At 49.3% G+C, this 26,209-nt stretch overlaps 7 protein-coding genes across 7 annotated transcripts; 6 read left to right on the top strand and 1 right to left on the bottom strand.

The window, feature by feature from the left end:
- Nucleotides 1–461: 461 nt before the first annotated feature.
- On the top strand, nt 462–2,368 carry N7457_008782 (uncharacterized protein; the record flags this gene model as incomplete). Its single annotated transcript, XM_057179825.1, has 2 exons — nt 462–623; nt 680–2,368. The coding sequence occupies 2 exons, from the start codon at nt 462–464 to the stop codon at nt 2,366–2,368; spliced, it is 1,851 nt and encodes a 616-aa protein (XP_057028211.1).
- Nucleotides 2,369–2,885: 517 nt separating this feature from the next.
- N7457_008781 (uncharacterized protein) lies at nt 2,886–3,239 on the bottom strand (the record flags this gene model as incomplete). Its single annotated transcript, XM_057179824.1, has 2 exons — nt 2,886–3,025; nt 3,095–3,239. 2 exons carry the CDS (start codon nt 3,237–3,239, stop codon nt 2,886–2,888), a joined length of 285 nt encoding a protein of 94 aa, XP_057028210.1.
- A 1,569-nt stretch (nt 3,240–4,808) lies between these two features.
- On the top strand, nt 4,809–6,327 carry N7457_008780 (serine/threonine-protein kinase; the record flags this gene model as incomplete). Its single annotated transcript, XM_057179823.1, has 4 exons — nt 4,809–4,969; nt 5,039–5,249; nt 5,303–5,459; nt 5,516–6,327. The coding sequence occupies 4 exons, from the start codon at nt 4,809–4,811 to the stop codon at nt 6,325–6,327; spliced, it is 1,341 nt and encodes a 446-aa protein (XP_057028209.1).
- A 917-nt stretch (nt 6,328–7,244) lies between these two features.
- N7457_008779 (ubiquitin-conjugating enzyme E2) lies at nt 7,245–8,031 on the top strand (the record flags this gene model as incomplete). The annotated part of the gene is made up of 4 exons (XM_057179822.1): nt 7,245–7,271; nt 7,339–7,350; nt 7,488–7,638; nt 7,748–8,031. 4 exons carry the CDS (start codon nt 7,245–7,247, stop codon nt 8,029–8,031), a joined length of 474 nt encoding a protein of 157 aa, XP_057028208.1.
- A 1,497-nt stretch (nt 8,032–9,528) lies between these two features.
- Nucleotides 9,529–10,349, top strand: N7457_008778 (DUF3455 domain-containing protein; the record flags this gene model as incomplete). The annotated part of the gene is made up of 2 exons (XM_057179821.1): nt 9,529–10,173; nt 10,242–10,349. The coding sequence occupies 2 exons, from the start codon at nt 9,529–9,531 to the stop codon at nt 10,347–10,349; spliced, it is 753 nt and encodes a 250-aa protein (XP_057028207.1).
- Nucleotides 10,350–11,828: 1,479 nt separating this feature from the next.
- Nucleotides 11,829–15,871, top strand: N7457_008777 (U2 snRNP complex subunit HSH155; the record flags this gene model as incomplete). Its single annotated transcript, XM_057179820.1, has 2 exons — nt 11,829–11,861; nt 12,218–15,871. The coding sequence occupies 2 exons, from the start codon at nt 11,829–11,831 to the stop codon at nt 15,869–15,871; spliced, it is 3,687 nt and encodes a 1,228-aa protein (XP_057028206.1).
- An 8,390-nt stretch (nt 15,872–24,261) lies between these two features.
- Nucleotides 24,262–25,440, top strand: N7457_008776 (C2H2-type zinc finger protein; the record flags this gene model as incomplete). The annotated part of the gene is made up of 3 exons (XM_057179819.1): nt 24,262–24,713; nt 24,789–25,261; nt 25,322–25,440. The coding sequence occupies 3 exons, from the start codon at nt 24,262–24,264 to the stop codon at nt 25,438–25,440; spliced, it is 1,044 nt and encodes a 347-aa protein (XP_057028205.1).
- Nucleotides 25,441–26,209: the final 769 nt, after the last annotated feature.

Here is a 26,209-nt window from a genome sequence, read left to right as displayed (position 1 = left end):
TGAACGAGATCATGAAAGATTCTTACTGTCAGATACCTTTAGTCAGAAGCCATTGAAAGTACCTCTATGTGGGTGATTAATGAAAAATATGCGCACTCCGATCAACACGGCCGAGAACACCAGCCCTGGAGAAGTGTAGACTTGAGTAATCAAAGTACTGCCTAAAACAGTAGATGAAGCCTGGAGGCAGCGGAGCTATCCAGGTCTCAATGGAGTCGGGGTCCAGACTGTCCTGTGTGTTTTCTTCCCTCAACTACATTTCTTCTTCGACTCCATCTCTTCTTCGACTCCATCTCTTCTTCGAATCCATCTCTTCTTCGACTCCATCTTTCTCTTCCCAACTCATGGAGTCATCCTAGATTTTCTTCATTCCATCGCTTTCTGTTTCACAATTTCATCACAACTCCATCCTCCCTGTTTGCAGCATGGCTCCGAATTTCACCCCTTCAAACACCGTTCAAATGCCAACAGAGGCCTCTTTACCCGTTGCGATCTTCTCTCCCCCACAAAATGATGCTCAATGGAAGAGGGCCCTCCACGATGTGAAATGGCTCTTGTTCAACCAGCAATACAAGCAATGTGCTTCGCGGTGCAATCAACTTATCGACACTGCGTCTCATCCGGTATGTGTTTCACAGATCTCATCTCAGACTTTGGTCGCCAACCGCTGTCTACACAGCTCCATCCGATTCGTGCAACCTACCTTCACTACTATGCCGCCACTTCATATGAGTACATGGGACGGGCAGCCCACATCTATTCAGCAGTCAAAATTCCACTTTTGATCGATGCCCTGAATCGTTTTCAGATTGCTTACGACTCTTTGCCACCTGTTCTACTGCCGGTCCGGGACCCAGATCAGACATACTCGCCGATTTCTCGTCCCTCGCCCACTCCATCTTCTCGGTCTCCAGTGACTGCTACATGGAGTCCTGTACTTTCGCCGGCCCCCGAGGCCGATTCCCATCCTGGTCCTAGCCCTAGTGCTGATAGTTTGTCGGCTCAGAATCTGTCAGCTCACAATACTAGCCTATGGCACACTCCTACTTTCTTGCTTGATCCTTCCCCCTCTGGCTCTCCTAGCTCTTCTATTACCACTGCTTTTTGCGTCACGCCGTCTCCGGTTGCTCGAACAGTCCCTCGTGTGAACTACAGTACTCCTCCCCCAGTCTTTCATATCCAATCTCCCACCCGCGATCCTCCTTCCCCGCCTCATGGCATTTCCTCTGGCCCAGCTGCGATAGACCAGCTTGTCTCTTTCGATAGCGCTAGGAATGGACTTCCCAGTGGAGGATCTATTGTTCGAAGCATCGCCCGAATGATCGACAACTCTGTGCTCACGGCAAGCGACGACCCTTTTATGACACGCGCACCATCGCAGGTTCGCCCTCCAATGCAAGCACCAGTGCGCCTGTCTCCTATCAAATTCCCGGCCGATCTAAAGGATCCAGTCAAGCAAAGCGAGCTCATTCCAGCCCCACTTGCAATCCGAAAGCACTCTGGCGAGATGCTTATGTGCAGAACTTCTGCAATGGTGATCTGTAATGATCCCATGCGCAAAAGTCTAGACCGTGAGGTGAAGCGACCCAACCGAGTTCGGCCTCCTCGGCTGCCATTCAAGGTCATTCCATCTGCAAATCTGAATACTGACACAGAGAAGCCTAGTTCCTCGATTCTAGCACCGAAACCAAGGCGTGTGAGCCCCCTACTCTTCTCGCCGGTGTCGATGCCGATGCCGATATCAGCACCCAAGCGCACGTCCTCGCCCAAGCCTCTACCTGCCCCTTCGCCCACCGTGCAGCCCACCGTGCAGAAGCGAGTTCCAGTCCTTGGTTCACCATTTACCACCCCTCAAGGATCGCCAGTAAACCGTAGGGCCAACACACTCTCGTCATGGTCTACTATGACTTCCCCTGCGCTTGAAAGTGATCAGGGTGCTACTGATATTTCCCATCTCAACAACACCGTGAGATGGCTCACTCGGCATATCCCTGAAGATGTGGCCGAGCTCCGTAAGCAGATCAAACATGTTGCGGATATTCAACAAGCTCGGCGTACTCGCAATGCAGCAATGAGCCGGTCTGCCTCCTTCTGGACCTTTTCTCCGATCAAGCCTAACGCCGATTCTACAGAGTCTACCGGATTCCCCCAACCAGGGGAGTCTAATATCGATGAATATGGAAATGTCTTACGTGTTGAGACCAAGGCGCAGCGCATCCAACGGCTCAGGAAAGAGGGCTGGGTGATTGGCTTTCGGTCTAAGCATAGCCTCTGGAAAGGCCCCGAGTACTATGATAAGCTATGTGAAACTGCTTTGGCCGAGCTTGCTCCGACAGGCATGGGATCTCGCGAATGGCAAAAGCGCTAAGTACCCTGCTTTCGGATTTCTTATCTTCTACCTTCTACCTTCTACCTTCTTTCTTCTTTCTTTCGTTTTCTTAATCTGCTTTTTCCAACATTTGTTTTCGTGTGGTGTCGTTCAAGTGACGATGCAGGTTGCAAACCATTTCGAGGCGATTTCAATCGAGGTGCTTGACAGCATCCCAACCGTCAACCCGCCTAGGAGATGGACGAGATGAGTCCTTATTATCATTATGGCTTTGATCCGATTTTCACGGTTACTGGTCGAGATTGTTTGCGCGGTGGAAGTTATGCCTATCGGACATACTGGATGAGAACACTGTGGCGGCTTCGCTCGCTTGATTTGATACAAAAGATCACCTTTTCGATGGTCCTCTGTATGATATCATACGAGGGAAGGTCGCACGGAGCTACCCACGGTTGACTCTGTTCTTTAATCTTAATCTTAGTTTTAGTCTCAACAGTACAAATTCAATCTTGCTATCTTTGTTCTGCTTGCTTCTTCCTGATAAATCGCCCGTCCTTTAGAGACCTTTGCTCAGCACAGAACCAATCCCCTCTCCTAGACCCCCTTTGCCAAACACGCCACCCAGTTGGCCGCCGAGTTGATCTTGAATCTTGCTTAGATTCTGGTCCTCGGTGAGTTTCTTGCCGGTCAGGCTTTCTACAGGTAAATTTCGATTAGTTTTGTTCTTCTTCTCTCACTTTTCTCCCTTGTGATGGTCCAGCATACTCTTCAATCCGTAGGATAATTTGGTTTCACCCATATAGTCTAACAGGAGCTCTTGTAGCTGTTTCTGATATGGGTCTAGGTAGCCAGAGACCCAAGCGGCCAGTAGGATCACCTGCAGGGTGAGAAAGAAAAGGAAGGATAGCATGGTTGAGTGTTCAGCTGCACGAGATTATGAGGAACTTTCAAATGCCGCAGGGTTGGGGATAGAAAATTCGATGGCTGTTGTGGTTCATATACCTCTGGCTAAGCCTATGACGTCTGGTGACGACGCCGTGCCACAGGCACCCTAGTGGGGTCGGGGTGTTTGTTGCCAATCAATGATGGCTTGTATATTAATTCCATTCATACATCATACATATACCTGCCTAGGTGGTACGCAGTTCGTCTTTTCTTGTCGCTGTTTTCATGGACAGTCCAGAGGAACGACGTTATAGTGTTGGAATGGAGCAATGTTGGGCTACAGTCTACAGAGAGCTGGAAATGACATTTGGATTGGCTATTTAGCTCTGTTCCATTTTCAAGGATCGATTTAAGATCTATTCTCTGGTTGGGAGAATGTTAGACACGTAGTAGAGGTGACTTACTCGGAAATCCGTCTCATGATGTACTCCGTATACCGAGCCTAATAATGAGCGTAGGTCCGCAAATCTACTAACCGTGAAAGGATTGGAGTCCCTCGTCACTTTTTGGACTTTTAATATAGATCTTATGTGAACTTCCTGTTTAGTGACAGAATTCAACGAATTATATTGTGCGCCTTGAATGTTGACCTCCACCATCGGCCAGTGAGCCTCACAAGCCTGTGAGATTGCGAGATTGCGAGATTGGGCTCTTCAGGCTTTGGCCGGTCCAGGCAGCAAGATGTAGCTTACTGTTGCAAGACGCTGTCCAGCCCAGTGGGGTTGGCGTTGTATTAATCGCAGGCAATAGGGCAATAATAAATATAGCAATCGGGCCCCCTAGGCATATAGCAAAATGGGCCATATATAGCGCTCCTTCCTCAGGCAGTCACATTCCCGTTGTGGCTGTGCTGGCGCTAAACCCTACGGCGAGGCTTATCGCGTCTAGAACTCCTGATTCTCCCCTCCTCAGGCCCTGGTGTTTTTTTTTAAAAAACCCTCCCTTTTTTTCTCATCGGGCTGACAATCGAATCACGATCTCTGGAAAATCCTTGATTTGCAGTTGTGCAGAACTCCGTATGTAGGGTTCTGTTTGGATCTCCATGCAGCCACCCCCGCGCATGGCCTGGTCGCCCCTCAGATTTCGCGTTTCAAGATTGCTGACTCTATTTCCTCTTGCTAGATTGGACAACTCCATTTGCGATCTCTTGAATTCACTCACAAACCCTCCAAATCTTAAAACCTTCTTTTCTCGACGTCCAGTCCGTCGTTGCTACCTAAAGGGTTCCGTGCCCATCTAAGCCCCTCGCACACCGCGCCTGCCACCTTGGGCCTGCAGCCCTATCCCCACATCATGAGTTGTGAGTCGACATTTCACCTTCGCGGAACTTTCGTTCTCTGTTCAGTCTTGCTATGATTCGTTCCTTGATTTTGGCCGAATATTACTCGGCTTCAAGGCAGCCTTGGCTACACCCTGGCTTTCCGCTGCGTTGGGATTGCCATGTCGATCTACACGCCCCCTGCAGGCCCCCTGTGGAATATATGGGGGTTGGGGGGACTACTGGTTGTCATTTTGTGTTATGGTCTGCTTCACAATGCCTATGCCCTCCCCGCTCGGTCGGCTCCTCCAGGGGCCCTTTGGTTCTCTTGCTTCGAGCGTTTCATCTGAGAGAATCCGCCCGTTACTAACGGTCAGTCTTTTAGTCGCAAACATGCTCAATAAGCTGTCTGGACAGCCAGAGAGCTACGAGAAGAAGTACAACTCCCCCCGTTCGATATATCTTGCTCATTCGCTAAATTGTTTTTTTTTTTTCGCTGGTTATAGGGCTCTCTACAGATTCGGGCGCACGCTCGGTGCGGGCACATACGGGATTGTTCGCGAGGCAGATACCGCCGACGGACAGAAGGTCGCAGTCAAAATCATTCTCAAGAAAAATGTCCGTGGCAACGAGAGCATGGTTCATGATGAGCTTGAGATGCTCCAATCACTCCAACATCCCCACATCGTCTCGTTTGTCGACTGGTTCGAATCCAAGGTAAGGGCGTCTCTGTCGGGCAAGGTCATCGCACGTCCTAACCATGGATCTAGGACAAATTCTACATCGTCACACAGTTGGCCACAGGTGGCGAGTTGTTCGACCGGATTTGCGAATACGGCAAGTTCACTGAGAAGGATGCCTCGCAGACCATCCGCCAAGTGCTCGATGCTGTGAACTATCTGCACAAGCGCAACATCGTTCACCGAGGTAGGTTTCTTTGTGTTGTTATATCAGATCTGTACACGTCGCTAACCCCGCCGAAGACTTGAAACCCGAGAACTTGCTTTATCTCACTCGCTCTGCCGACTCTCAATTGGTCTTGGCAGATTTCGGTATTGCGAAAATGTTGCACAGCCCCTCTGAAGTGCTGACCAGTATGGCCGGCTCATTCGGCTATGCTGCCCCTGAGGTCATGCTCAAGCAGGGCCACGGCAAGGCCGTTGATATGTGGTCTCTCGGTGTCATTACCTATACCCTTCTATGTGGATACTCTCCCTTCCGATCCGAGAACCTGACCGACCTCATTGAAGAATGCCGGACAGGACGTATTATCTTCCATGAGCGATATTGGCGCGATGTGTCTCAGGACGCCAAGGATTTCATTCTCTCTCTCCTCAATGCCGACCCCAGCAAGCGACCTTCCTCCGATGAAGCTCTCAAGCACCAGTGGCTGACTGGAGAAACCGCGAGCGATCGCGATTTGCTACCCGAGATCCGTACCTACATTGCGCGCGCCCGTCTCCGCCGTGGAATCGAGATCGTCAAGCTTGCCAACCGCATCGAGTCCCTCAAGATGCACGAGGACGACGATGGGGAAGATATCCCCAGTCCCATGGACATGGGCTCCGCAGAGCCGGGTGCGGCGGCAGCATCAGAGTCACCTGCGGATGCCAGCTCCGCCCCTACCTCTGCCCCTGCCCCCACCCCTGGCCACGCAAAGAAGAAGAGCCTGGCTAGCGCTGCGCGCGGTGCCATTTTCCGTGAAGTTGTTCTGGCCAAGGTGCGCGAGCAGAAGGATAACGAAGAGCGAGAGAAGATTGAACGCGAGGCCCGCGAGAAGGCTGCTTCTGCGTAAATTGATCATTATCTTTCTCTCTGTCTTTTTTCTATCTTATCTCGTGTCGATGTGTCAATCCCATGGATATCCTACCCTGTACTTGTCATTCTCCCATCGCGCGGTTTCTTGGATATACTTCTGTGATTCCCCTCTCTCATAGTCCAACCCCGAGTGAACATACAAATTTTGAGCGATCATTATGCTTCCATGTTTCGATTACGGACTTATTGATTTCATATACCGATAGTTCCTATAGTATAGCCAGAACCATGCCAAAAGTCTTAATGCGTTGAAACATCACAAGCTCGTAATAGGCGCCCCACGCTTAACACTAAACACAGAGATCGAGCAAATCAGTATCCTAGAGGCATTGTAAAATATCTAGGTATATGGCCGTGGAACCAGGGCCAATCCATAATATAAACATTGAAAATATCTCCTTGTGGAGCTAGCGATAAATTTATGGCTGGAAGTATCCGAAGATGTGCTTTGAAACCCAAGTCACATAGCTAGTGTACCCTAGATGAGATCGAAACTCTGCTCATCCCTCGGCATTCAATGCCCTATAGTGAAGAGTCAGAGTAAAGTAAACTAACATCCTACATCATCCTAACCCCACAAGCAGTCATTCGCCCTATGACATCTATAGAGTCAGGTGTCGCTATCACGTGTATGGATCTCAGATGGCCTCCCCACTTCTCATGTTGACTTGGGGCTGTTCCTTGATCTCTTTCAGAGTAGATGATCCACGGCTATCTGTTATTTTCTATTCTTTGGTCGTTTTATTGTTCTCGCTCTTCACTGTTTATCGAGACTCACTTTCCGTCCACACGTCATACATCCGTTCTACTCCACAAGACACCGCCCCTCCTTCTCCACCGGAGCTCTCTGCATTATTTCCTTCTCTTCTCTCACAAGCAAGATCCATTACAACCATGTTTGCTACAAAGCGCCTGAGCAAGGTAAGCCTTTTCTATGTCCCAACACCATTCTAGGCCTTTTCACTAACAATACGTTCATGGTTTGTAGGAGCTCATCAAGGTACTACTTCCTCCGTTTCTTCTCATGCGTACCAACTTCGCCCTGCCGATTGCATATTCTGCTCATGCACATGCCATGTCGCTCTTGCATATGACACACTCCATAGGATTGTTCCTCTGACGCTATGCTATTTTCAGATGCAAGATCATCTCCCGCCGGGAATCTCAATTGTCAAGTGTGACAATTTGGAGGAATGGCAGATGGACATCAAGATTCTTGACCAGAATCCGCTCTATTTGGACCAGACTTATCGCCTGAAGTTCACTTTCAGCAACAAATACCCCATCGGTAAGTCCTCCGTTCCCAGCAGCCACTGTTTCCCTCGCCACCTCAACAATTCTATGCCTTGGGTCTTTTCGGTTGTCAAGTCCGTATAATTTTAACATGGCTTCTTTAGAACCCCCGGAGGTTCAATTCATCGAATGTCCCGTGTCGACCGACACTCCCCGCAAGATTCCGATGCACCCCCACATCTACAGCAACGGAATTATCTGCCTTGATCTCCTGGGCTCAGCCGGCTGGTCCCCAGTCCAGACAGTCGAGAGTGTCTGCATGAGTCTTCAGAGTATGCTGACCGCCAACAGCCGTGACGAGCGACCCGCCGGTGACAAAGAGTTTATTGCTACCAACCGCCGTCGCATTCGCGACATCAATTTTGTCTATGAGGATGATAACGTATAAACCCTGGGCTTTTTCCAAAGCACGCCTAGGATCTTTTTCTTTCCAAGAGCTCTGGTTTCATTGGGGCCGAATACCTCGGCGTTTCTGCATGGATGCAGTACCGGGCATGGAAACTTGTGGTAATTACATGGTGGCTGGGGACGCTGTGCTTCTTGATACTTTTCGTTTGCATTGATCATGGCGCTGGTCCATCATTGATTTCAAACATGCAATGGGTGGGGTTTTCTTGCCGGCGTTTGAGGCTTCATTTTAACTAGGGATACGACCAATAAGAGAACCACTCCTCTTCAACAATATCTGGTGAGTAGAGTGGACAATAGACGACAGATTGTGATGTTATAGACCAAGGTATTATTACTCAAAGGATGAGGAACGGGTAGGAAAGTGTATAGGGCTTAGGGTTAAGATGTTGAGACGAACGAAACACAAACTACCAGTTGTTGGTTACAAACCATCGACTCTATAATGACTCCATCTACACGCAATATTTCCCTTGACTTTATCATTCGCTACCTCGGTATTACATGCCCTTTGATGGATGCCTAGGTGGCATAGGTCGCTGGTTCATTGGTCCTCAAATCCGTGGCGCTGACAGGGCGCTTATAGTCTATTTGTGTTCCACGACGGCTGTGTCAGGGATATTGGGTCTATATATATGAACATTAGTGTTTTGAGACTAAGGCGTCAATTTAGGAAAAACAGTATCCAGTGTAACTAAGAGAAGAAGAAACGCCCCGGCAGCCAATGACAGATCTAGACTAGGGCGCCTCAAATAAGCGCCTGCAGCATTCCTAGTTTCGGATATATGAACTGGATCAGTATGCATCTCAAGGCAGACTTTCTGATAGAACTTAAATTGATGAAGGACAACCAACCCACCGAGGTATTCCGTACAGAGTATTCAAGTGCTAATTCTGTCCATGATTGTTCAACATCAAAGTGACAATTTGCTGTCGGCGAACAAGACAAGTGCGAGTGTAACATACAACGCCCGGTGGTTACATTAATTTTTGATGATAATCCTTTCATTCAACTTGACCTGCGGGAATTGACAGTTCACCTTTTCATCTCCTTAGCCAGATTCGAAAAGGTGGCGGTTGACAACAAAGAAGCCAAGTTTAGCCCCTAGGATATCCCCAGTCAGCAGACTCTATTACCTTCCGAGCTACTCAGATGCGGATGATAATGCGGGCTTATAGTGGACGATCTCATTGGCTCCTTTAAAGGTTCATTGAAATAGAATAAATTGCGTTTAGTTCAATTTGGTTTATGCCGTGAGCCTGGTTATCTGTGCGGCGTACCTCAAACTCAGAGCATGCCCTTTGTTACATATCAAAGTGACTCTGTCCTAGTTTTTGTTTAATAGCATATCTCTCCCTGTTTCTGAGACTAATTGATTTCCTAACCCAGTTCCTCTCCACGGCCCCAAACCTTGGTTTGCTTGAGCAAGTCATCAAAACTGTCTGTGCTATATAGAACCAACATCATTTAGACGCCATGAAGTTCTTCTTAGCACTTCCATTGCTTCTCACAGCAGCAACGGTGGAGGGAAACTTAGGTCTTCCTCGTCCCCTGGCTCTTGCTGCTTCATTCTCACACATTTACCACGAACTTGATCATATCAACCTCGGAAACTGCTCTCTCGCAAATGTATCTCTCCCATTGAATGCGACGAACTCTCCGCTGCCAGAGCCGTCCAAAAACCTGACTCTCAAATACGTTACACTGGGACGGGGAACTCAGAACTATACCTGCCCATCAAATTCTTCCTCGAATTCCAACTCCACCATCAAGCCCGAAGCCACAGGTGCAGCTGCAACCCTCTTCGACGCCTCTTGCATTGCATCATCATCTGAAGCTCTCCTCCACGAGATCCCCGCAATCATCAGCAATACTCCTCTTGGATCTCTTGCTTTCATGGCAGCCCTTGTGGCCCAGGGCACGAGAAGTACCAACATCATCATCGGAGAGCATTACTTCAACGCTGAAGGCGATCCGATATTTGACATGGCGCTCAGTGGCTCCAAGTCCTGGGTAGCCGCTAATAAGATAGCCTCTACTCCAGCGCCGAATTCGACGGTGGCATCCTCGCACGATGTCGCGTGGCTTAAGTTGGGGCACAAGAGTGGGAAGGGCATTCAGGTGAGCTCAGTACCACCCCAGCAAAAAAGATTTGAAGCAGTCATATCTGACCCCATTATTCTATATAGGAGATTTATCGAGTCTTTACATCTCAGGGTGACCCACCCTCTACGTGCGCTGGTCAAAACTCCACGATCGAAGTTGCATATGCCGCAGAATATTGGTTCTACGGGTAACAGAAGCGTGCTTGATTTGTACTTGAAACTATACGGTGGATGTTTTGACTTTTTGCGAGCGATTAATACGGCTGCGAGCGCATGAGCTTTTTAATTTATGTATTTGAAATGATACTCATAACACAATTCACGAATTTCAGGAAATTTTATATATTCAAAGGGATGATGCATAGCTCTTCTCTTGGGCGTCTTGGAGACCTACGTTAGGTTCTATTAAATGCTATTTCTGGGGTGATGACCTTCTCTGGTAGGATAAGACATTTATTCGAAGATTATAGACAACCATTGTCTTTTGTCTATATGTTACTGACTTTGTGTAGTATAATTTGCAAAATACGCCCTTATCGCTCCTAGAGTCCACCCCCTCGACTATGTTGAGAATAGTCCCTAATTCTCAACCTCTGAGCTCCTTAACGCGACATTTATTTTGGCGACAATCAACCCCGTCAAAAGGCAACAGGGCAATGGGCCGTCATACTTGAGGTCATTCAACGAGCGGGGTGAGAGTACCATCAACTGGCTCACTCAAGTTATAACGTACAAACCATGGTTTCAGCTCTTGAAGAGACCCTTCGTTGGTGGGCCAGTCATCCCCATTCAAATGTCCTGGCATCATTTCATGTTAGTTAGTGTTGTAGATAGCTTCTTTTTTTGCTGTTTCCTTGCAGCCAATATCTTTGATACTGACCTCTCAGGTGAGAAATCTTGAAGTAATCATATGGTCCCTGTCTCCACACGTCCAAGTCAGCCTCAATAACAAGATGTATTTCATCGACTTGATTGTATGGACCAAACCCCATCAACCCACTCAGAAGCCTTTCGTACTCCTTTGCTGCGAGTATAGCTCCGCAGTGGGCTTGGTTGGGCCCTACCTTCGAAGCCCAACCAAGCCCACAGCCCATTATTGGGGGCCCATAAGGCCCCCAATAAAGCCCATTTGTATGTATAAACACAGTCTTGGCGCTCATAAAGCTACTGATTAATGCCTGTTTTTTTACGCATGTTCGAGTCTATAAGCTTACCGCGGCAGAACTCGTTCAATCTAGGGCTTAGAGGGTAATCTGAATACCTAAAATGCTAGAAAAATCCACATTACTTATATATTTGCCAAGACTAGCATGTTTTTATTGTTTGAGGCCCATTGGGCTTCTACCCTAGGCCCATAGCCCATCGATGGGCCTTGGGCTTTGTGGGCTGGTGCAGAGGTCTAGCTGCGAGTATGATAGCGGGGCCGCTAGGACATCATCTATTGAGTCATGTAGGGTGCAAGTGTAAGATATCTCCGATGGTAGTTCTTCCGGATTTACATCAGGGTGAACTGGATATGTTTCGAATAGTTTATCATGATTTATCTGGGTGCGGCCGAAAGAAGCAAATGTCAAATTGAACGGTTCCATTATTCTCTAGGCTGAAAGGTGCTTGGGAAGTCTTCCATCAGAGATATCTGTTGCTCCTCTTCTTTGGCTGGTGTAGCCTGGTATGCACCTTCACTTCCTAATCCTTCGGTATACAGTATGTTTACGTTGCGTCCATCTCAACGCACCAATATCTATCTGTCGACCGCCTTATGCTTACTGCCATCACTTTGTCATGTTTCTTCACCGCTTACTGGCAATATGTGGACATTCCACGTGACTATGTAATTTCACGTGATCTCATAGTCGCAGCTAACCCGTATCAATCACGTGCCACATCATCACGACCTTTTCATCGCGAGGCGGCTACTAACACAGCATCCTCAACCACTATTATTGTGACCGTTACAGCGGTTTCCAATCCGGATGTAGCTGCGGTGATTCCTTCTGCAGTAACACAAGCTCACTCATATCCTTGCGACTTCTGACTTTCATCACCATGTCTGACGGTAGGTTTTCGCAAGCTCCCTCCCGCGTGGCCCCATACTGATCCTCACTGTAGCCGATATCGAGGCCGTTCGCCGGCTCCAAGCTGAGCGCAATGCTGCTGCTGCGAGCAAAAAAGGCTCCCGCACATTTGACCAATCCAGTCAACGAACCGATAACTCGACGAAAGCCTCCCTGACCGAATCGTTTGACACCTTTTTGTACGAACGCAATGGAGCAGAGAAGTTTTCAGGCTACGATACTTCAATCGCGGTCGACAACGAGGATGAAGAAATGGAGGATGCGAATGGAGGACATAGCTTGGTGGGCCAATACACTGCTACCAGAGGCCAGATCGATGAGATGGCGCAAGGAAACGGTGTTGAGGAAGAGGACATTCTCCTTGGCCGCGAGAAGGCTGCGCGAATTGCAGACCGCGAGACAGACTATCAAAAACGTCGATTCGACCGTGGTGGACTGACTCCGACGCGCGCCGATCCCTTTGCCGCCAATGCCGGAGCGAATGTTGAGGGAGAAACTCAAACCTACCGTGAGGTCATGGCACTCCGTGAGCTTGACAGAGAAGAGGAGCGTGTTCAAAAATTGATCGCTGAGAAGCGCGAGCAGGGTGAAGACGTGACTGAACACCAGGCTACCTTGAAGAAGGTGGAACAGGAGAAAGAAACCGCCGAACCGAGCTCAACAGTTGCAGTGGTTACCGAGAAGAAGCGCAAGCGATGGGACACGGGCGAAGAAACAGGCAAAAAATCACGCTGGGGTGATGATGCGCCTGCTCAGCCATCGAGATGGGATCTAGCACCATCACTCACGGCTGCTACTCCCGTCGGCAACCAAGGTCTCGCCACCCCTATGCATCCATCACAAGCAGCTGCCCCTACTGCTATGACCGGTTTCGGCACTGATCTGCCTGTTCAAATTGTTGGCTGGTCCGATGAAGACCTCGACATCATGCTTCCTGGCGAGGCCGATGGCTATAAGGTCCTTGACCCTCCTCCCGGGTACGAACCCGTCCGAACTCATGCCCGCAAGCTCACAGCCACACCAGCTCCCATTCCTGGCGCTGCCGGAGGATTCATGATGCAAGAGCCAGAAAGTGTTCAGTCTGTGGGTAAGGACCTTCCAACTGATATCCCTGGTGTTGGTGATCTTCAATTCTTCAAGCCAGAGGACATGGCCTACTTTGGTAAGCTCATGGAAGGTGGCGATGAAGCCACCATGACTGTGGAAGAAATGAAGGAGCGAAAGATTATGAGGTTGCTGCTCAAGGTTAAGAATGGAACTCCGCCGATGCGAAAGACTGCTCTCCGACAAATCACAGACAATGCGCGCGACTTTGGTCCGGCGGCTCTGTTCAACCAGATTCTCCCTTTGCTGATGGAAAGATCTCTGGAAGATCAGGAGCGCCATCTGTTGGTTAAGGTCATTGACAGAATTCTCTACAAACTTGACGACTTGGTTCGCCCGTACGTTCACAAGATCTTGGTCGTCATCGAGCCATTGCTCATCGATCAAGACCATTATGCTCGTGCTGAAGGCCGGGAGATCATCTCAAACCTTGCCAAGGCTGCCGGTCTTGCTACAATGATCAGTACTATGCGTCCTGATATTGACCATGTCGACGAGTATGTACGAAACACGACTGCACGAGCTTTCGCTGTTGTTGCCTCTGCCCTGGGTATTCCCGCTCTCCTTCCTTTCCTCCGTGCTGTCTGCCGCAGTAAGAAGTCCTGGCAGGCCCGACACACCGGTGTCAAGATTGTCCAACACATCCCTATTCTCATGGGCTGTGCTATTCTTCCTCACCTCAAGGGACTGGTAGACTGCATCTCAGATAACATCAGTGATGAACAAGCGAAGGTTCGGACTGTCACCGCTCTCGCTGTGGCTGCTTTGGCCGAAGCTGCCAACCCATACGGTATCGAAAGCTTTGATGCGATTCTGAACCCTCTCTGGACCGGTGCTCGCAAGCAGCGTGGCAAGGGTCTCACTGCCTTCCTCAAGGCTGTTGGTTACATCATCCCTCTCATGGACGAAGAATATGCCAATTACTACACTACTCAAATCATGGAGATCCTCATTCGGGAGTTTGCCTCTCCAGATGAGGAAATGAAAAAGGTTGTCTTGAAGGTGGTTTCACAATGTGCAAGCACACAAGGTGTGACTGCTGGCTACCTGAAGGAGAACGTCTTGGCAGAGTTCTTCAAGGGCTTTTGGATGCGACGTATGGCCCTTGACAAACGGAACTACCGCCAGGTAGTGGATACCACCGTAGACTTGGGCCAGAAGGTCGGTGTCAGCGAGATCCTGGAGCGCATTGTCAACAACCTGAAAGATGAAAGCGAGCCATATCGCAAGATGACAGTGGAAACTATCGAAAAAGTCATTGCATCCCTCGGAGCCGCGGACGTTTCCGAGAGGCTGGAAGAACGTCTCATTGACGGTGTCCTCTTTGCCTTCCAGGAACAAAGCATTGAAGACCTTGTCATTCTTAATGGATTCGGCACGGTGGTTAATGCACTTGGCACACGCTGCAAGTCATATCTTCCTCAGATTGTCAGTACAATTCTCTGGCGGTTGAACAACAAGGACTCCAATGTCCGGCAACAAGCAGCCGATCTTATCTCCCGTATTGCTATGGTGATGAAGCAGTGTGACGAAGACCCTCTCATGGGCAAGCTTGGTATCGTGCTTTATGAATACTTGGGTGAAGAATATCCTGAGGTTCTAGGCTCCATCTTGGGCGCTTTGCGCGCCATCGTCACCGTGGTGGGTATCAACCAGATGCAACCACCCATTCGTGATCTTTTGCCCCGACTCACACCCATCCTGCGTAACCGTCACGAAAAGGTGCAGGAGAACACCATTGATCTCGTCGGTCGTATTGCCGACCGTGGTCCTGAGTCCGTTAATGCTCGTGAATGGATGCGTATCTGCTTCGAGTTGATGGACATGCTCAAGGCTCACAAGAAGGGAATCCGCCGCGCAGCTAACAACACATTCGGCTTCATTGCCAAGGCGATTGGTCCTCAGGATGTCCTCGCCGCCCTTCTCGGTAACTTGCGAGTACAGGAACGTCAGTCTCGTGTTTGTACGGCTGTCGCCATCGGTATTGTGGCCGAAACTTGTGCTCCCTTCACTGTGCTCCCGGCGCTGATGAACGAGTACCGCGTGCCCGATCTCAATGTTCAAAACGGTGTGATCAAGGCCTTGTCCTTCCTATTCGAATACATCGGCGAGATGGGCAAGGATTATGTCTACGCGGTCACACCACTGCTAGAGGATGCTCTCATCGACCGTGATCAAGTCCACCGACAGACCGCCGCCAGTGCGGTCAAGCACGTTGCACTCGGTGTCGTTGGTCTTGGCTGCGAGGACGCCATGGTCCATCTTCTCAACTTGCTTTTCCCCAACATCTTCGAGACCAGTCCCCACGTCATTGATCGAATCATCGAAGCCATCGAAGCCGTCCGGACGGCGGTCGGCTCTGGTATCGTTATGAACTACATCTGGGCTGGCTTGTTCCACCCCGCTCGAAAGGTGCGCAATCCTTACTGGCGACTCTACAACGATGCGTACGTCCAGTCAGCCGATTCAATGATTCCTTACTACCCCGACATGGAGGGTGACGTTGACCGACCGGAGCTATCCATCATCGTCTAAGGACGAGGTGGTTGATGGCCCGTTTTCTCTTGATGCATTATTAGATACAGATTCTCTGGGATATCTTCTCTGCTAGCCGGTGTTTGTCCTTTTTTTTTGCCTTCAGGTCTATATTTGCAATTCTTCATACTGGGGGGATGTTTGGCGTATCATGTGTAACTGTATCCCATTTGCGAGACTTCAGAAAATACCAATCTCAATATCAATTCCAATTCAAATGACCATGTCTTTTGCAAATACCTGTACGGAGTGCGGAGTGCTCCGTACCCCGTAAAAACGGATCTGTCCACAACCGCATCGATATACTTTGTGGCTGCTTACGTCGATGTACGAGTATGCACCGAAGTCGATATATGTTCCCACCGCCTCGATTATTGAACGACATTCCACCTAGAGACATGTGGGGTTGTTTACTGGCAGACATATATAAAGCTGTCGGGGTCAAAATTTCGAGCCGCAACCCATTTATACAGTATCCCTCCATCTTTCCAATCCAACCAGACCCTGTAGAGTCGATCGTAGCATAATCGACAAGGCCAAGCATAGTGACAGGGGAAAATCAGGCAGGGATCGCTCCTCAGGCCGGCCATCACGTCAATCACGGGGATCTCAGAACCCTGAGTCTGGGGTAGGGCGCATCCCACGTTTGTCCATCCATGCAATATCCTGCGTTCGGAGTAGATATCCCTATCTACCGGTGTACCACGCAGTCATATTGCTCCCAAGTGAAAGACCCAAAAAAAGGGAAGTAGAGAATCTCTCACAGCTCAGCTCTACAGGGGGGAATCCCATGAACCCCTTTTCGCTCCCATCCTAATTTCGCCACGCAAAAATAGAAATGACCCTCGAAGTCGTCATCGCAGGGTCCCAACGAAGAGGAAATCAAAAAGGAGGGGCTCATGGTTCTCCATACTCCCTGCCAAGAGCGCCAAATGCCTAAGCTTGCTGTGGGAGGGGCTTGGCGCAGGATGTGGCCGCGTCAGCTCTGGCAGATGTGGTTGTGGGGAATGGCAATTCCAGATTCTTTTGACTGATCAATACGGAGTACATAGATTTCCAGGGTCTGTGACTGGCATAAGGGATTCTATCTTGTATGCGCATATACCCGATCTGTTGCTGTGTACTCTAAACTATCAGCATGCTCGTAGATACTCGTACATGGCTGGGGTTCTCGAATGCATTCCAGACTCCATAGTCCGTACAAGGTATCCTCTCCAAATCGTTCAATGCCCATATCGTGAACCCGATGGAACTGGAGTATGTACAAAGCTTTAAGCTACACAGCCTCCCCCTGAATCCAGGGCCTACAACCTCCCGACTCACCGTCCCGGAAACTATGAACCGAAAGAATGGAGATGGAGACGGGTTCCCTTTTTCTTTTCCAACGTCGTGAGTACGCGCAACACCTGTAATGTCCTCGACACACAGACCCTGATAAAGGGGGCGGTTGTGCAACGCCCCTTTTTTTTGGATTTTGGATTCCCATGGTTCCAGCTTGGTTCCTGTTTGGGAAATTCCCTTTTGGGATTGTCAGGGTCTAATATCCGCTTTCAGACGTCTACATTTCCTGGATTTTTCGATTTTTCGATTTCGAATTTCTTATCTCTGATCTCTGTTCTCCTGAGACTTCTCATTCGAGTCCCGACTTACCAGTTCGTCTCTTAGCGCAATGCCGGACACGGCACGTAACCCAGTAGAGTCACCGTGGCTGCAAGGACCATGGAACCAGCCTGAGCTTCATACGACGTCCTCCGTACAGAGTACAGCGTACTCCATTCACAATCTAACATACATGCTCGGATCGTGGGCACATGCAGGAAATGATGTGACCCCGCAGCGTCGAGCATCAAGGCACTTGCGTCTCATTTAATATATCATATGTAGGATGCAGTATGATGTCGAGGATGTATGGAGTACGGAGGATAGCCGAGCAGCTCGCATGTTGCGCATCTACAATACATCGCCAAGCGCCGTGGGGTTCGTCCAAGGTGCAAGATAGCTGTCAAGCATGCGAGATATTGACCTCGGGCAATTGCTTTGGGATTCATGTGAAGGAGCTCTACAGGTGGAAGCATGAAGAGAGCTGTGGTCCAATCAGCACCTATGCGGCGATTGACTTGCGTAACATCGAACAAGGATTAGGGAATTAGGGGATTGGAGAAGACTTGCGCACTGGATGATTGGAGGCCAGCTCTATACTTCTGTCTCTACGGAGTAGGATTTACAACATACCTAGGTTCTGTTCCAACTAAGCACCATTTACTCCGTACACCCCCCGTACTCCGTACTCCGTACATATAGCTAAGACAGCTGGAGGAACTAGATGTGTTTGGCATTTTACGCATTGCAAGGGATCGGAGACCCTGCAGGATGCCCCATGCTGACGGTTGAGGCACACGGCGAGGGGCGTGGCACACACTTTGTGGAGCGGGCGCCTTTGGCGCGTTGCCTTTTTCCTCTTTTTCTCCCGATGTCAACAGCGGATTATCGCGCGCACTAGGGCGTAGGCTAAGACCACGGCCCCTCTTTCAAGGCCCTTGTGCTTTTTGCCTTTTTTTTCTTCTTCTCCTGCACTGTTCGCGATGTCCAGTGACATAGGCCAAGAGAGTCATCTCCCCACTTTCTGCAAGTGCGTCTTTTACAACGGTTGCCAGGGGAAGCTTGGGATGTTTAATATGGTGACCATGATGCTATACCATGTTCCGAGTTGAGTGAATAGCAGTTGGGTGGGCTTGCCTGTTACAGCGCACACCGTAGTTTTCTCTAGTGCCCAATAGTCAGTTCTTGTTTTCGGAACTTCAACGTCCCGCGGAGATGGGACTGAACTTTCTTTTTTTTGCCTGATGGTGGCGGGGGATCCGATCAAACCGTTCAATTTAATTGCCAGGTAAGGAAAATGTATTCTTCAGGCAAGCGAGGCGTCTTTAGTCCATAACGCCCATCACACCTCTGTATCCAAGGCCCATGTCCGAAGTTCCCCGGTAGTTTCCCGATTCCTTGTTCGCCACGAGGTGCGCTACGTAATGGGTGCAGAATCGCAGAATAGGTACCGGTCAAGACTAGTGGCCGAGGGTAGATTACTACGGAGGACTCCGTTTTGCGGTTTAGACTATCAAGAACATTGGGGTTGACCATGGATCCATGGGAACTCTAACAAGGGCACAAAAAAAAAAAAAGGAAAAAAGAAAAGAAACCAAAAGATGGAAAATTACCTGTATTTCGATCCACAAGGCGTTTCAGGTTCTTAGCGTCGACCCTGGGAGTGGCAGTGTTCCTAGCGGGAAATGTGGAGGTCGCCAGGATCGCACGCAGGGATCACATCCTAGGGGGACCAAGCCAACGGGCTTTGCGGGGACGTCATTTGACTTTGGAGGCCCCAGAGTTCATGTCTGCAGACTTTGAATGTATCTGTACCTAACGGGGTCCCGAGTATAGTGTCACCGATGGGGTTGGTAACTCACAGTAAAATCAGGAAGATCAGCTATGCGGCCAAAAAAAAAAAAAAAAGGGTCCGAGGAAAGGTGACACAATTCAAGGTTAACCTTCCCTAGAAGTGTAGAGATACCACGTTGACCTCGAAAAAGATGAGCACGCGTCAGCTCCTGGTGGGTCTGGAGGTGCAATTGGTCGATCAACGCCTGCCAAGATCGGCTATCGACTATCTGCCGCTTCCAGGTGGACCCTGGCTTGCAACTACCCGTTGGTGATTGGTTGTCGTCGCCCTACAGAAACATGTAAGAATGTGGACCCAATGGAACCAATCCCAGCTAGTCCGAATTAAGCCGACTTTATCCGTACTAGTCCCAAACTATGGAGATAAACCCAAGGGGATCCGGTATCGGGGAAAAGAAACTTGGGCCAATCATCGACGCCATGGCTCATGTTTGTGTTTCTTTTTTTTTGTTTCCACAGAGACTGCTCGATCGGGTACTCCTATTATCCATTTTACCCGGACTCCTTTTGCACGGTCTTCGCTTGAGAGTCCACCGGTCCACTGGGTGTGGGTGTGAAAGGGCATCGCAAAGAATGGTTCGAACGTTTCAGCCGTTCTATGTATAGACCCAGTTCGGAGTATCCTGCCTTCATGCAGTGAGCGAGGAATAATATCCCATGCATTGGCTAGCTCCCAGTCTGGACCATACTAACGCCTTTTCGTCGGAATAAAATCTTATTCGGATATCAAAGAACGGTGATGTGCACACAATGTCAACCTTGATTTGGGGATCATGACGATCTGCCGTGTGGGAACCGCCAAGATCGGAGCCCCGTGCAGATGACAGGCCTTTGGGCCAGCGTACCTGATTGACACTCGGCATTGAGGCGGATCGTCAACGTGCCAGATAAGGATCTGATTTCGGCGTGTTTGGGGAGCAAAAAAGAGACACATCTGCTTCCAAGTGATAGTCGGAGACGATCAGTGGTAGATGAAGATCTAAGTCTGGGGTTTGACTTCCAGGTTCCTTGATATTTCTCCGGTGGTTTCTGCAGTCCATTGAGAACTTTGACCGCCCTTTTCTGTGTTTTGTTTTGTTTTTTTTTTTTTTCCAGCGGGTTTCTCGGGAAACTGATAATTCGAAAGGAGAACCGATAATCGATAATCGATAATCGATAATATAATAATCTAAAAACCATCTTAAAGGACGCGTCATTAATATCAGCTCTCGGACTACGCTGTTCCTAGGAAAAGCGGTGAGAAAGACTTTTTGAGGTCTCTGGCAACATCCACCTTGAAGGTACACTCCACTCCCCTCCCGTGTCTAGGGCCTTCGCGGTGGTGGATCTGAAAATCCTACGATACATACATTTGGCGAATCTCTGTCTATCCGGCACGCTCCGACTCAATATTGTGGCAATACTGTAGCCAAGGCATACCTTCCCCAAAAGAACATGGGGCTACTGAACGCCATGCCAATATGTATGTATACGGAGTACGAAGCACAGCTGTACGCACAACTCCGGAGGGGGAACCACCAGTCCATAATCCCTTGGCACACATTCCTGCCCCTCATCCATGCACTCAAAAATCAGCGTCTCCAAGCGCCACATTTTGCCAACACAGTTGGCGTTCGTTGAAACCGAGTTCTGCCGGTGAGATGCCAGGTGGGCCACACGGCATGGCTAAGAAAAAAGGGGGGTTGCGCTCAGACTGGAACCCATTCTTTGCATTGCTTGTTTCTATTTTTCCCCCTTTCCCTTGGGGTTTGATTGCTGGTTCACGTCGAGTTCGCGCCTCTTAATTTCGCGGGCTCCATACGGGCTTCTTAAAATGGGGCAGTGAGCTCGAACTTGGACTTGGATATGGGAGCGGAACCCCCCTTCCCCTGTGCAGTGTGGGCTTGGGAATATGGGTACCCGACTGCCCAAGGGCTCGGTGTCCACCCGACCGTCTAGACACCCGGTCGGAACTCTAGACTTGGAGTCTCCCGTACTACTGAAAATCGTTGGTCTTAGGGTGTTGATAGTAGGGATGCTACGGAGTGCTGCATATATCTTTTGCACGGGCACGCTCCGTGGCGTCCCTTGGGAGATTGATAGATCGGTTTGTGCAAAATAGTGGTAACTTTAGGTAATACAATAAACGTTCCAAGGTTTGTTTCCGTGGTCCAAGCTGTTTAACTTGCAATATAATGAAATAGATTGGACAAAGTCTTTGGAGGACAAAGGTTGATGCGAGAGAAACTTAATCTCCAATTGGAACCCGGTAACCCGAGACGGATGCTCTTGAGGTACGGAGTAGACCATCCATGGGTAACCTCTTTACAACATACTCCGTACATCCGGAGCGAATGGTGATTAGCGAATGAACACCGGAGCTCCCGATATTCGCCCACGGTCCATCAATTGATTACCTCCAGGGCCAGTTGGGCAATTTGAGTGTTTCTGGAAAATCCGCGCACATTCACGTCGTGGCCATTGGGAATGCGGAGAAGTCCATGAAATTGCGAAGATGTCGTGATTCCGGATCATCCATGGTCCCAACTGTGCAAGCTTACAAAGTCGAAGCAGTAATTGGGATCGAGAGCGTCCATGGATGTTTCCAGTCCCCTCTCTTGCCCGGGAGAGCGGCGGTTGATCCGCCCCCAAGTGGCTGGATACAATATACTTCGGACTAACGCCTATATTAAATTCATCCCCGGGGCGCTAATCGTGGAGAATTACATAAGGATACTCCATCCAGAGTAGAGTGATTGGAATTTCACGGTTCTTCAGCCTTTTCCTCGGGTTGATGATCTTGTACGGAGTACCTTGTGATCAACCCTGTCAATCACAACGCGGCTTCGCAGGGGGAAGTGACATCAATCCCCGACCCCCGGGGACCATATAAACACCCGGACATTTATTTAGACTATTGGCAAATTTGATTCGAAATGTTCTGGTTCCACTGCACGAGGCGGGAAATATCTCCAAAGCCATCCCAAAAAGGACGAATGGAGAATTGACGTTTTATGATATGTCTGATTCACGCCCTCGGGCCTACCGCGCTATTAGAGGAGCCGCGCCAATTTACCGGGCCATTTGTTCCTCTGACGTAGATGTCCAGCTGGCCCAGTGTCCGGGAGGGGAAAACAACATGGCTTGCAGCCCGTGGCAAAGGTATCTGCCGTTAATTATCACGGGCTCAATACGAGGTTGTCACTTTGTACAGTTTCGGGGGTAGATTTAAGGGTGGTTTCTTTTCGCTATGTGATACAGCTCGCATGGTCCGGCTAATCGCAGCCTCGGAATTCAAACCTATGTCTTTCCTCCTGCAGGTGGCTTTTTTTTTTTTTCGGGGTTCCGCTGGTCGCGACTTGCTCGTATCGAGGGTTTGCTCTCGTCGGAGGATGTCCGAAGTAGGGAACGTGTGGTGATTTCCTGCCGTGTGGAGCTCGGACTGGGACTGTACTGTATGCACTGTACATCCTCTAGATGAGATGGTACTTCGGACTTCATACCATTAGATTTGAATCGGGAGGGTTGAGATATCCAACGTCATCACATTTTTGCCGAATTCTCTGATCAAATGGAGTTAGAATGCAGTCAATAATGCCGGCTAGTGATTCGATAAACCTCCCTTCTTCTTGTATGTAAGGTCGGGTTGGCGCGCTAAACCATCTTTGTGCCGTGTCCAAAGCCCAGGGCTTAAGCCATCTTTATTTATTATTTATTTTGTGTCTGAGAATAGGCATCATGTTTCCTATTTGCTTACTTCCATGCACCTTGCCAATAATGAGAGGTCCCCCAATGTGTTCGAATTTTGAAGCCATGTCATCTCGAGTTGACCTTGGGGGACTGGAGTACGGAGTACTCCATCCGGAGTCGCTTTACTCCGTACAATCCATATATATTTAGTCGAACTATCACTATATCACTCATATTAACCCCCACGGAACGGGTATACCCTTTGACACTGGGATCGGCCCCGCTCCATTGAAACAGCCCAGGGCGAATCTTAGTTGATTTCTTGGCGGTCCCTTTTTCTGTTTTTTTTTTTTTTTTTTTTTTTTTTCTCTTTTCTCTTTTCAGTTTTGTGTTTTGTGTTTTTTTCCCTGAATTTTCCCTGTTTTTGTTGAGAAAATCCATTTAATTCAGAAATTACCCTGTTGGTCCCCTCTCAGACACGGCACAGATGGACCACTCATCGCCAGCCATCACAACTAGTCGACAATTGAACATTCCCCTAGTCGACACCCCTTTGATTCTGAGGTCACCGACTGCTTTTTGGGCCTGATTCTTTTTCCCTCCTTTTTCGTTTTTTTCTTTTCTGGCTTTCCCCTTATTATTTCCCCTGTACGGAAGACTGGAGGTTTGCAGTTGACCTCCATTTGCCCTTCCGATGCCGGAGTCGAACGCTTCCACATTCCTGTGCGTTGAAAGCCTTATTGATTCTTTAGATCTTCCATTCCTCAGCCTAGTCGATGCTTAAAGCAATTAATATATTTTAGACCCTGATCGCGAAAACGGTAAATTGCATTAGTATCCCTTTTCGGGTCAAAGGCGTAGTGAATTGAGATCCGAGGAACTGGTCCCCGTTACGGAGTCGAGGGCCACTTGTGGCTCGAATGTAAAAAAGAAAATAATCCAAAATCGAAGAAATCAAATAAAAATCAAAAAGAAAATCAAAAAGAAAATCCAAATACCGGTATTCTATTTTGCTGCGATCTGCAACCCCCGACGGGACGTCGTCAGTGGCACTTGGGAGGTATGGGATCATGCCTCACACCTTATATTGTCCCTTCATAAGCTTCGCCGATCCCCTTCCCCAGACTGTTTCTCATTTTCTCTTTTCTTCATAAAAAAAATAATTGATCATCGGGTATATCGTGTTGTCTACACGGATCACAGACGATCTTCCATCCCTTTGGACTCTCAATCCTTCTATACAATCTCTGCAAAGTCGCGAATCTACCATGACGATGGTTATGGAAAATCAGAACCGCCCCTATGGCGGCATGAATTTCGACAATGTCTACCACCACACTCCACCACAATTCACAGACCCGTGGGCACACACTTCGTCGCACTCGACACCTCCCGTCTATGCGACCTCCATGGGAAATGGCGCCAGCATGCCTCTCGGTCAGGTCAAATCGGAGGAAGTGAACCGCTCCGGCATGTCCATGCCATACCCTAGTATCCCCGTGTCCGCTCCGTCAATGGTGGCTGGGGGGAACTACGCGACTGCCAACTATGGCCCCGAGGTAATGGGCATGCAACACGAGGTGCCGCGCACCACCTTTGACCAGACACCCTCCTACACGACTGCTCCCCCGATGAGCAGTTTCGCGCCTTCGGCCTATGCGCCCGTCAGCTACGCTCCCATTCACCCCTCCCCGCAAGACACCCGTCGCGTTTCGCACACGTAAGTTGACCGAGGCCGCATGTGCTTATTTGCACCAAAATCGAAAAAAAAAAAATGGCTGACAAATTCCTCCAGAGACGCTCGCGTTGGTTCTTCAGCTGCCCCTACTTTCGGAGATGCGCTCGACGCTAGCCGCGGAATGGTCGCCCTCAGCCAGGACTTGACTCCTCGCAACATCTACGCTCCTGGCCCTCGCGGCGCGCGAGGCTCAGCTGATTCCTATGGTTTCCCTTCGACCCACTCTTCCACCTCGTCCATTTCCTCTGGCAGCAATTACCCATACTACAGCGCCTCGGTGGGCTCAGTCGACTCCTCCGTGACGGACTACAGCTCCACCACGTCTGAGTCATACGAATCGCGCACTCTTCCCCGACCGACCAGCCTTTTGGCCGGTAGTGCTCCCCCTGGCCCGCAATCGATGATGAGCCAATTTAGCTCCAAGATGCCCTCCAACACCCAGAAGAAGCACAAGTGTAAGGTCTGCGATAAGCGCTTCACCCGTCCGTCTTCTCTGCAGACGCATATGTACAGCCACACTGGCGAGAAGCGTAAGTTCCCTTTTTTTCCAGGAAAGCTAGTTCTCAATGCATGATCTAACATTTCCCCAGCATTCGCGTGTGATGTTGAAGGCTGCGGGCGGCACTTCTCCGTCGTTTCAAACCTGCGCCGGCACAAGAAGGTCCACAAGGGCGAGAAGGACCTCGGCTCTGGTGATGACGACGAGTAATTTGGGGATTTTCCATTCCATACGACCGCATTCCTATACTCGACGCGATACCCTTGAGCATGCTCTCCTTCCCTTTCGGCAACTCATTCGAATTCCTACCCGACACAAACCTTCCCTCATGCCACGAGCTAATGCATGACCCAACTGTGTTGGCATGTTTGATACCAATGACTCTGGCTTTTCGTCTCCTTGTACAACAGCTTGGATCACCCCTTGACTCTTTTTTTTCTCTATGTTGACTCCCGAAACATTTACCGATGGGAGAGAGAAATCTCTTATACATATTCCTTCCAAAAAGGCTCGTGATTGGGTATAATGGATTCGGTTCGAGGGCTGCGGGCAAGAGAGAGCCCCTATTTCTTTTCCTTTTTCTCCGTTTTCCTTTGTTTCCTATGTTCATTTTCTTTGTTTGACTCACGTTATGACCATAGAGGTTCCTGGATGGATGTGCTTTTTCTTCGTTTCTTATTCTTTCGCTAGACCTGGGCGTCACCTTTCTGCTTTTTCTCGATACCATGGGCTTGTGATGATTCGATGTTTCTTGATTTTGTTTGCAGGCAATACCCTGCGAGTTCGCTTCTTAATCTTCTAGCCTGCATTTTGCATGGTTCAGACCTATCACATCTATATTTTTGATTCCTGCACTCCATTTGACTCTCACCATCGAGTCTGCATTTTCAAGGGGAAGTTCTTAACGTGCAGTTTGGGATTGGTGTTGGTGATGATACCCGCAATAGGACATCTCCTATTTTCTCTTCTTTCGGCCCTG

Source organism: Penicillium paradoxum (assembly GCF_028828445.1).
Source record: "Penicillium paradoxum strain IBT 22861 chromosome Unknown utg000007l_segment0_segment0, whole genome shotgun sequence".
NCBI lineage: Eukaryota > Fungi > Ascomycota > Eurotiomycetes > Eurotiales > Aspergillaceae > Penicillium > Penicillium paradoxum.
The sequence above is the reverse complement of the archived record's forward strand: the minus strand, read 5'-3'. Positions and strand labels throughout refer to the sequence as shown.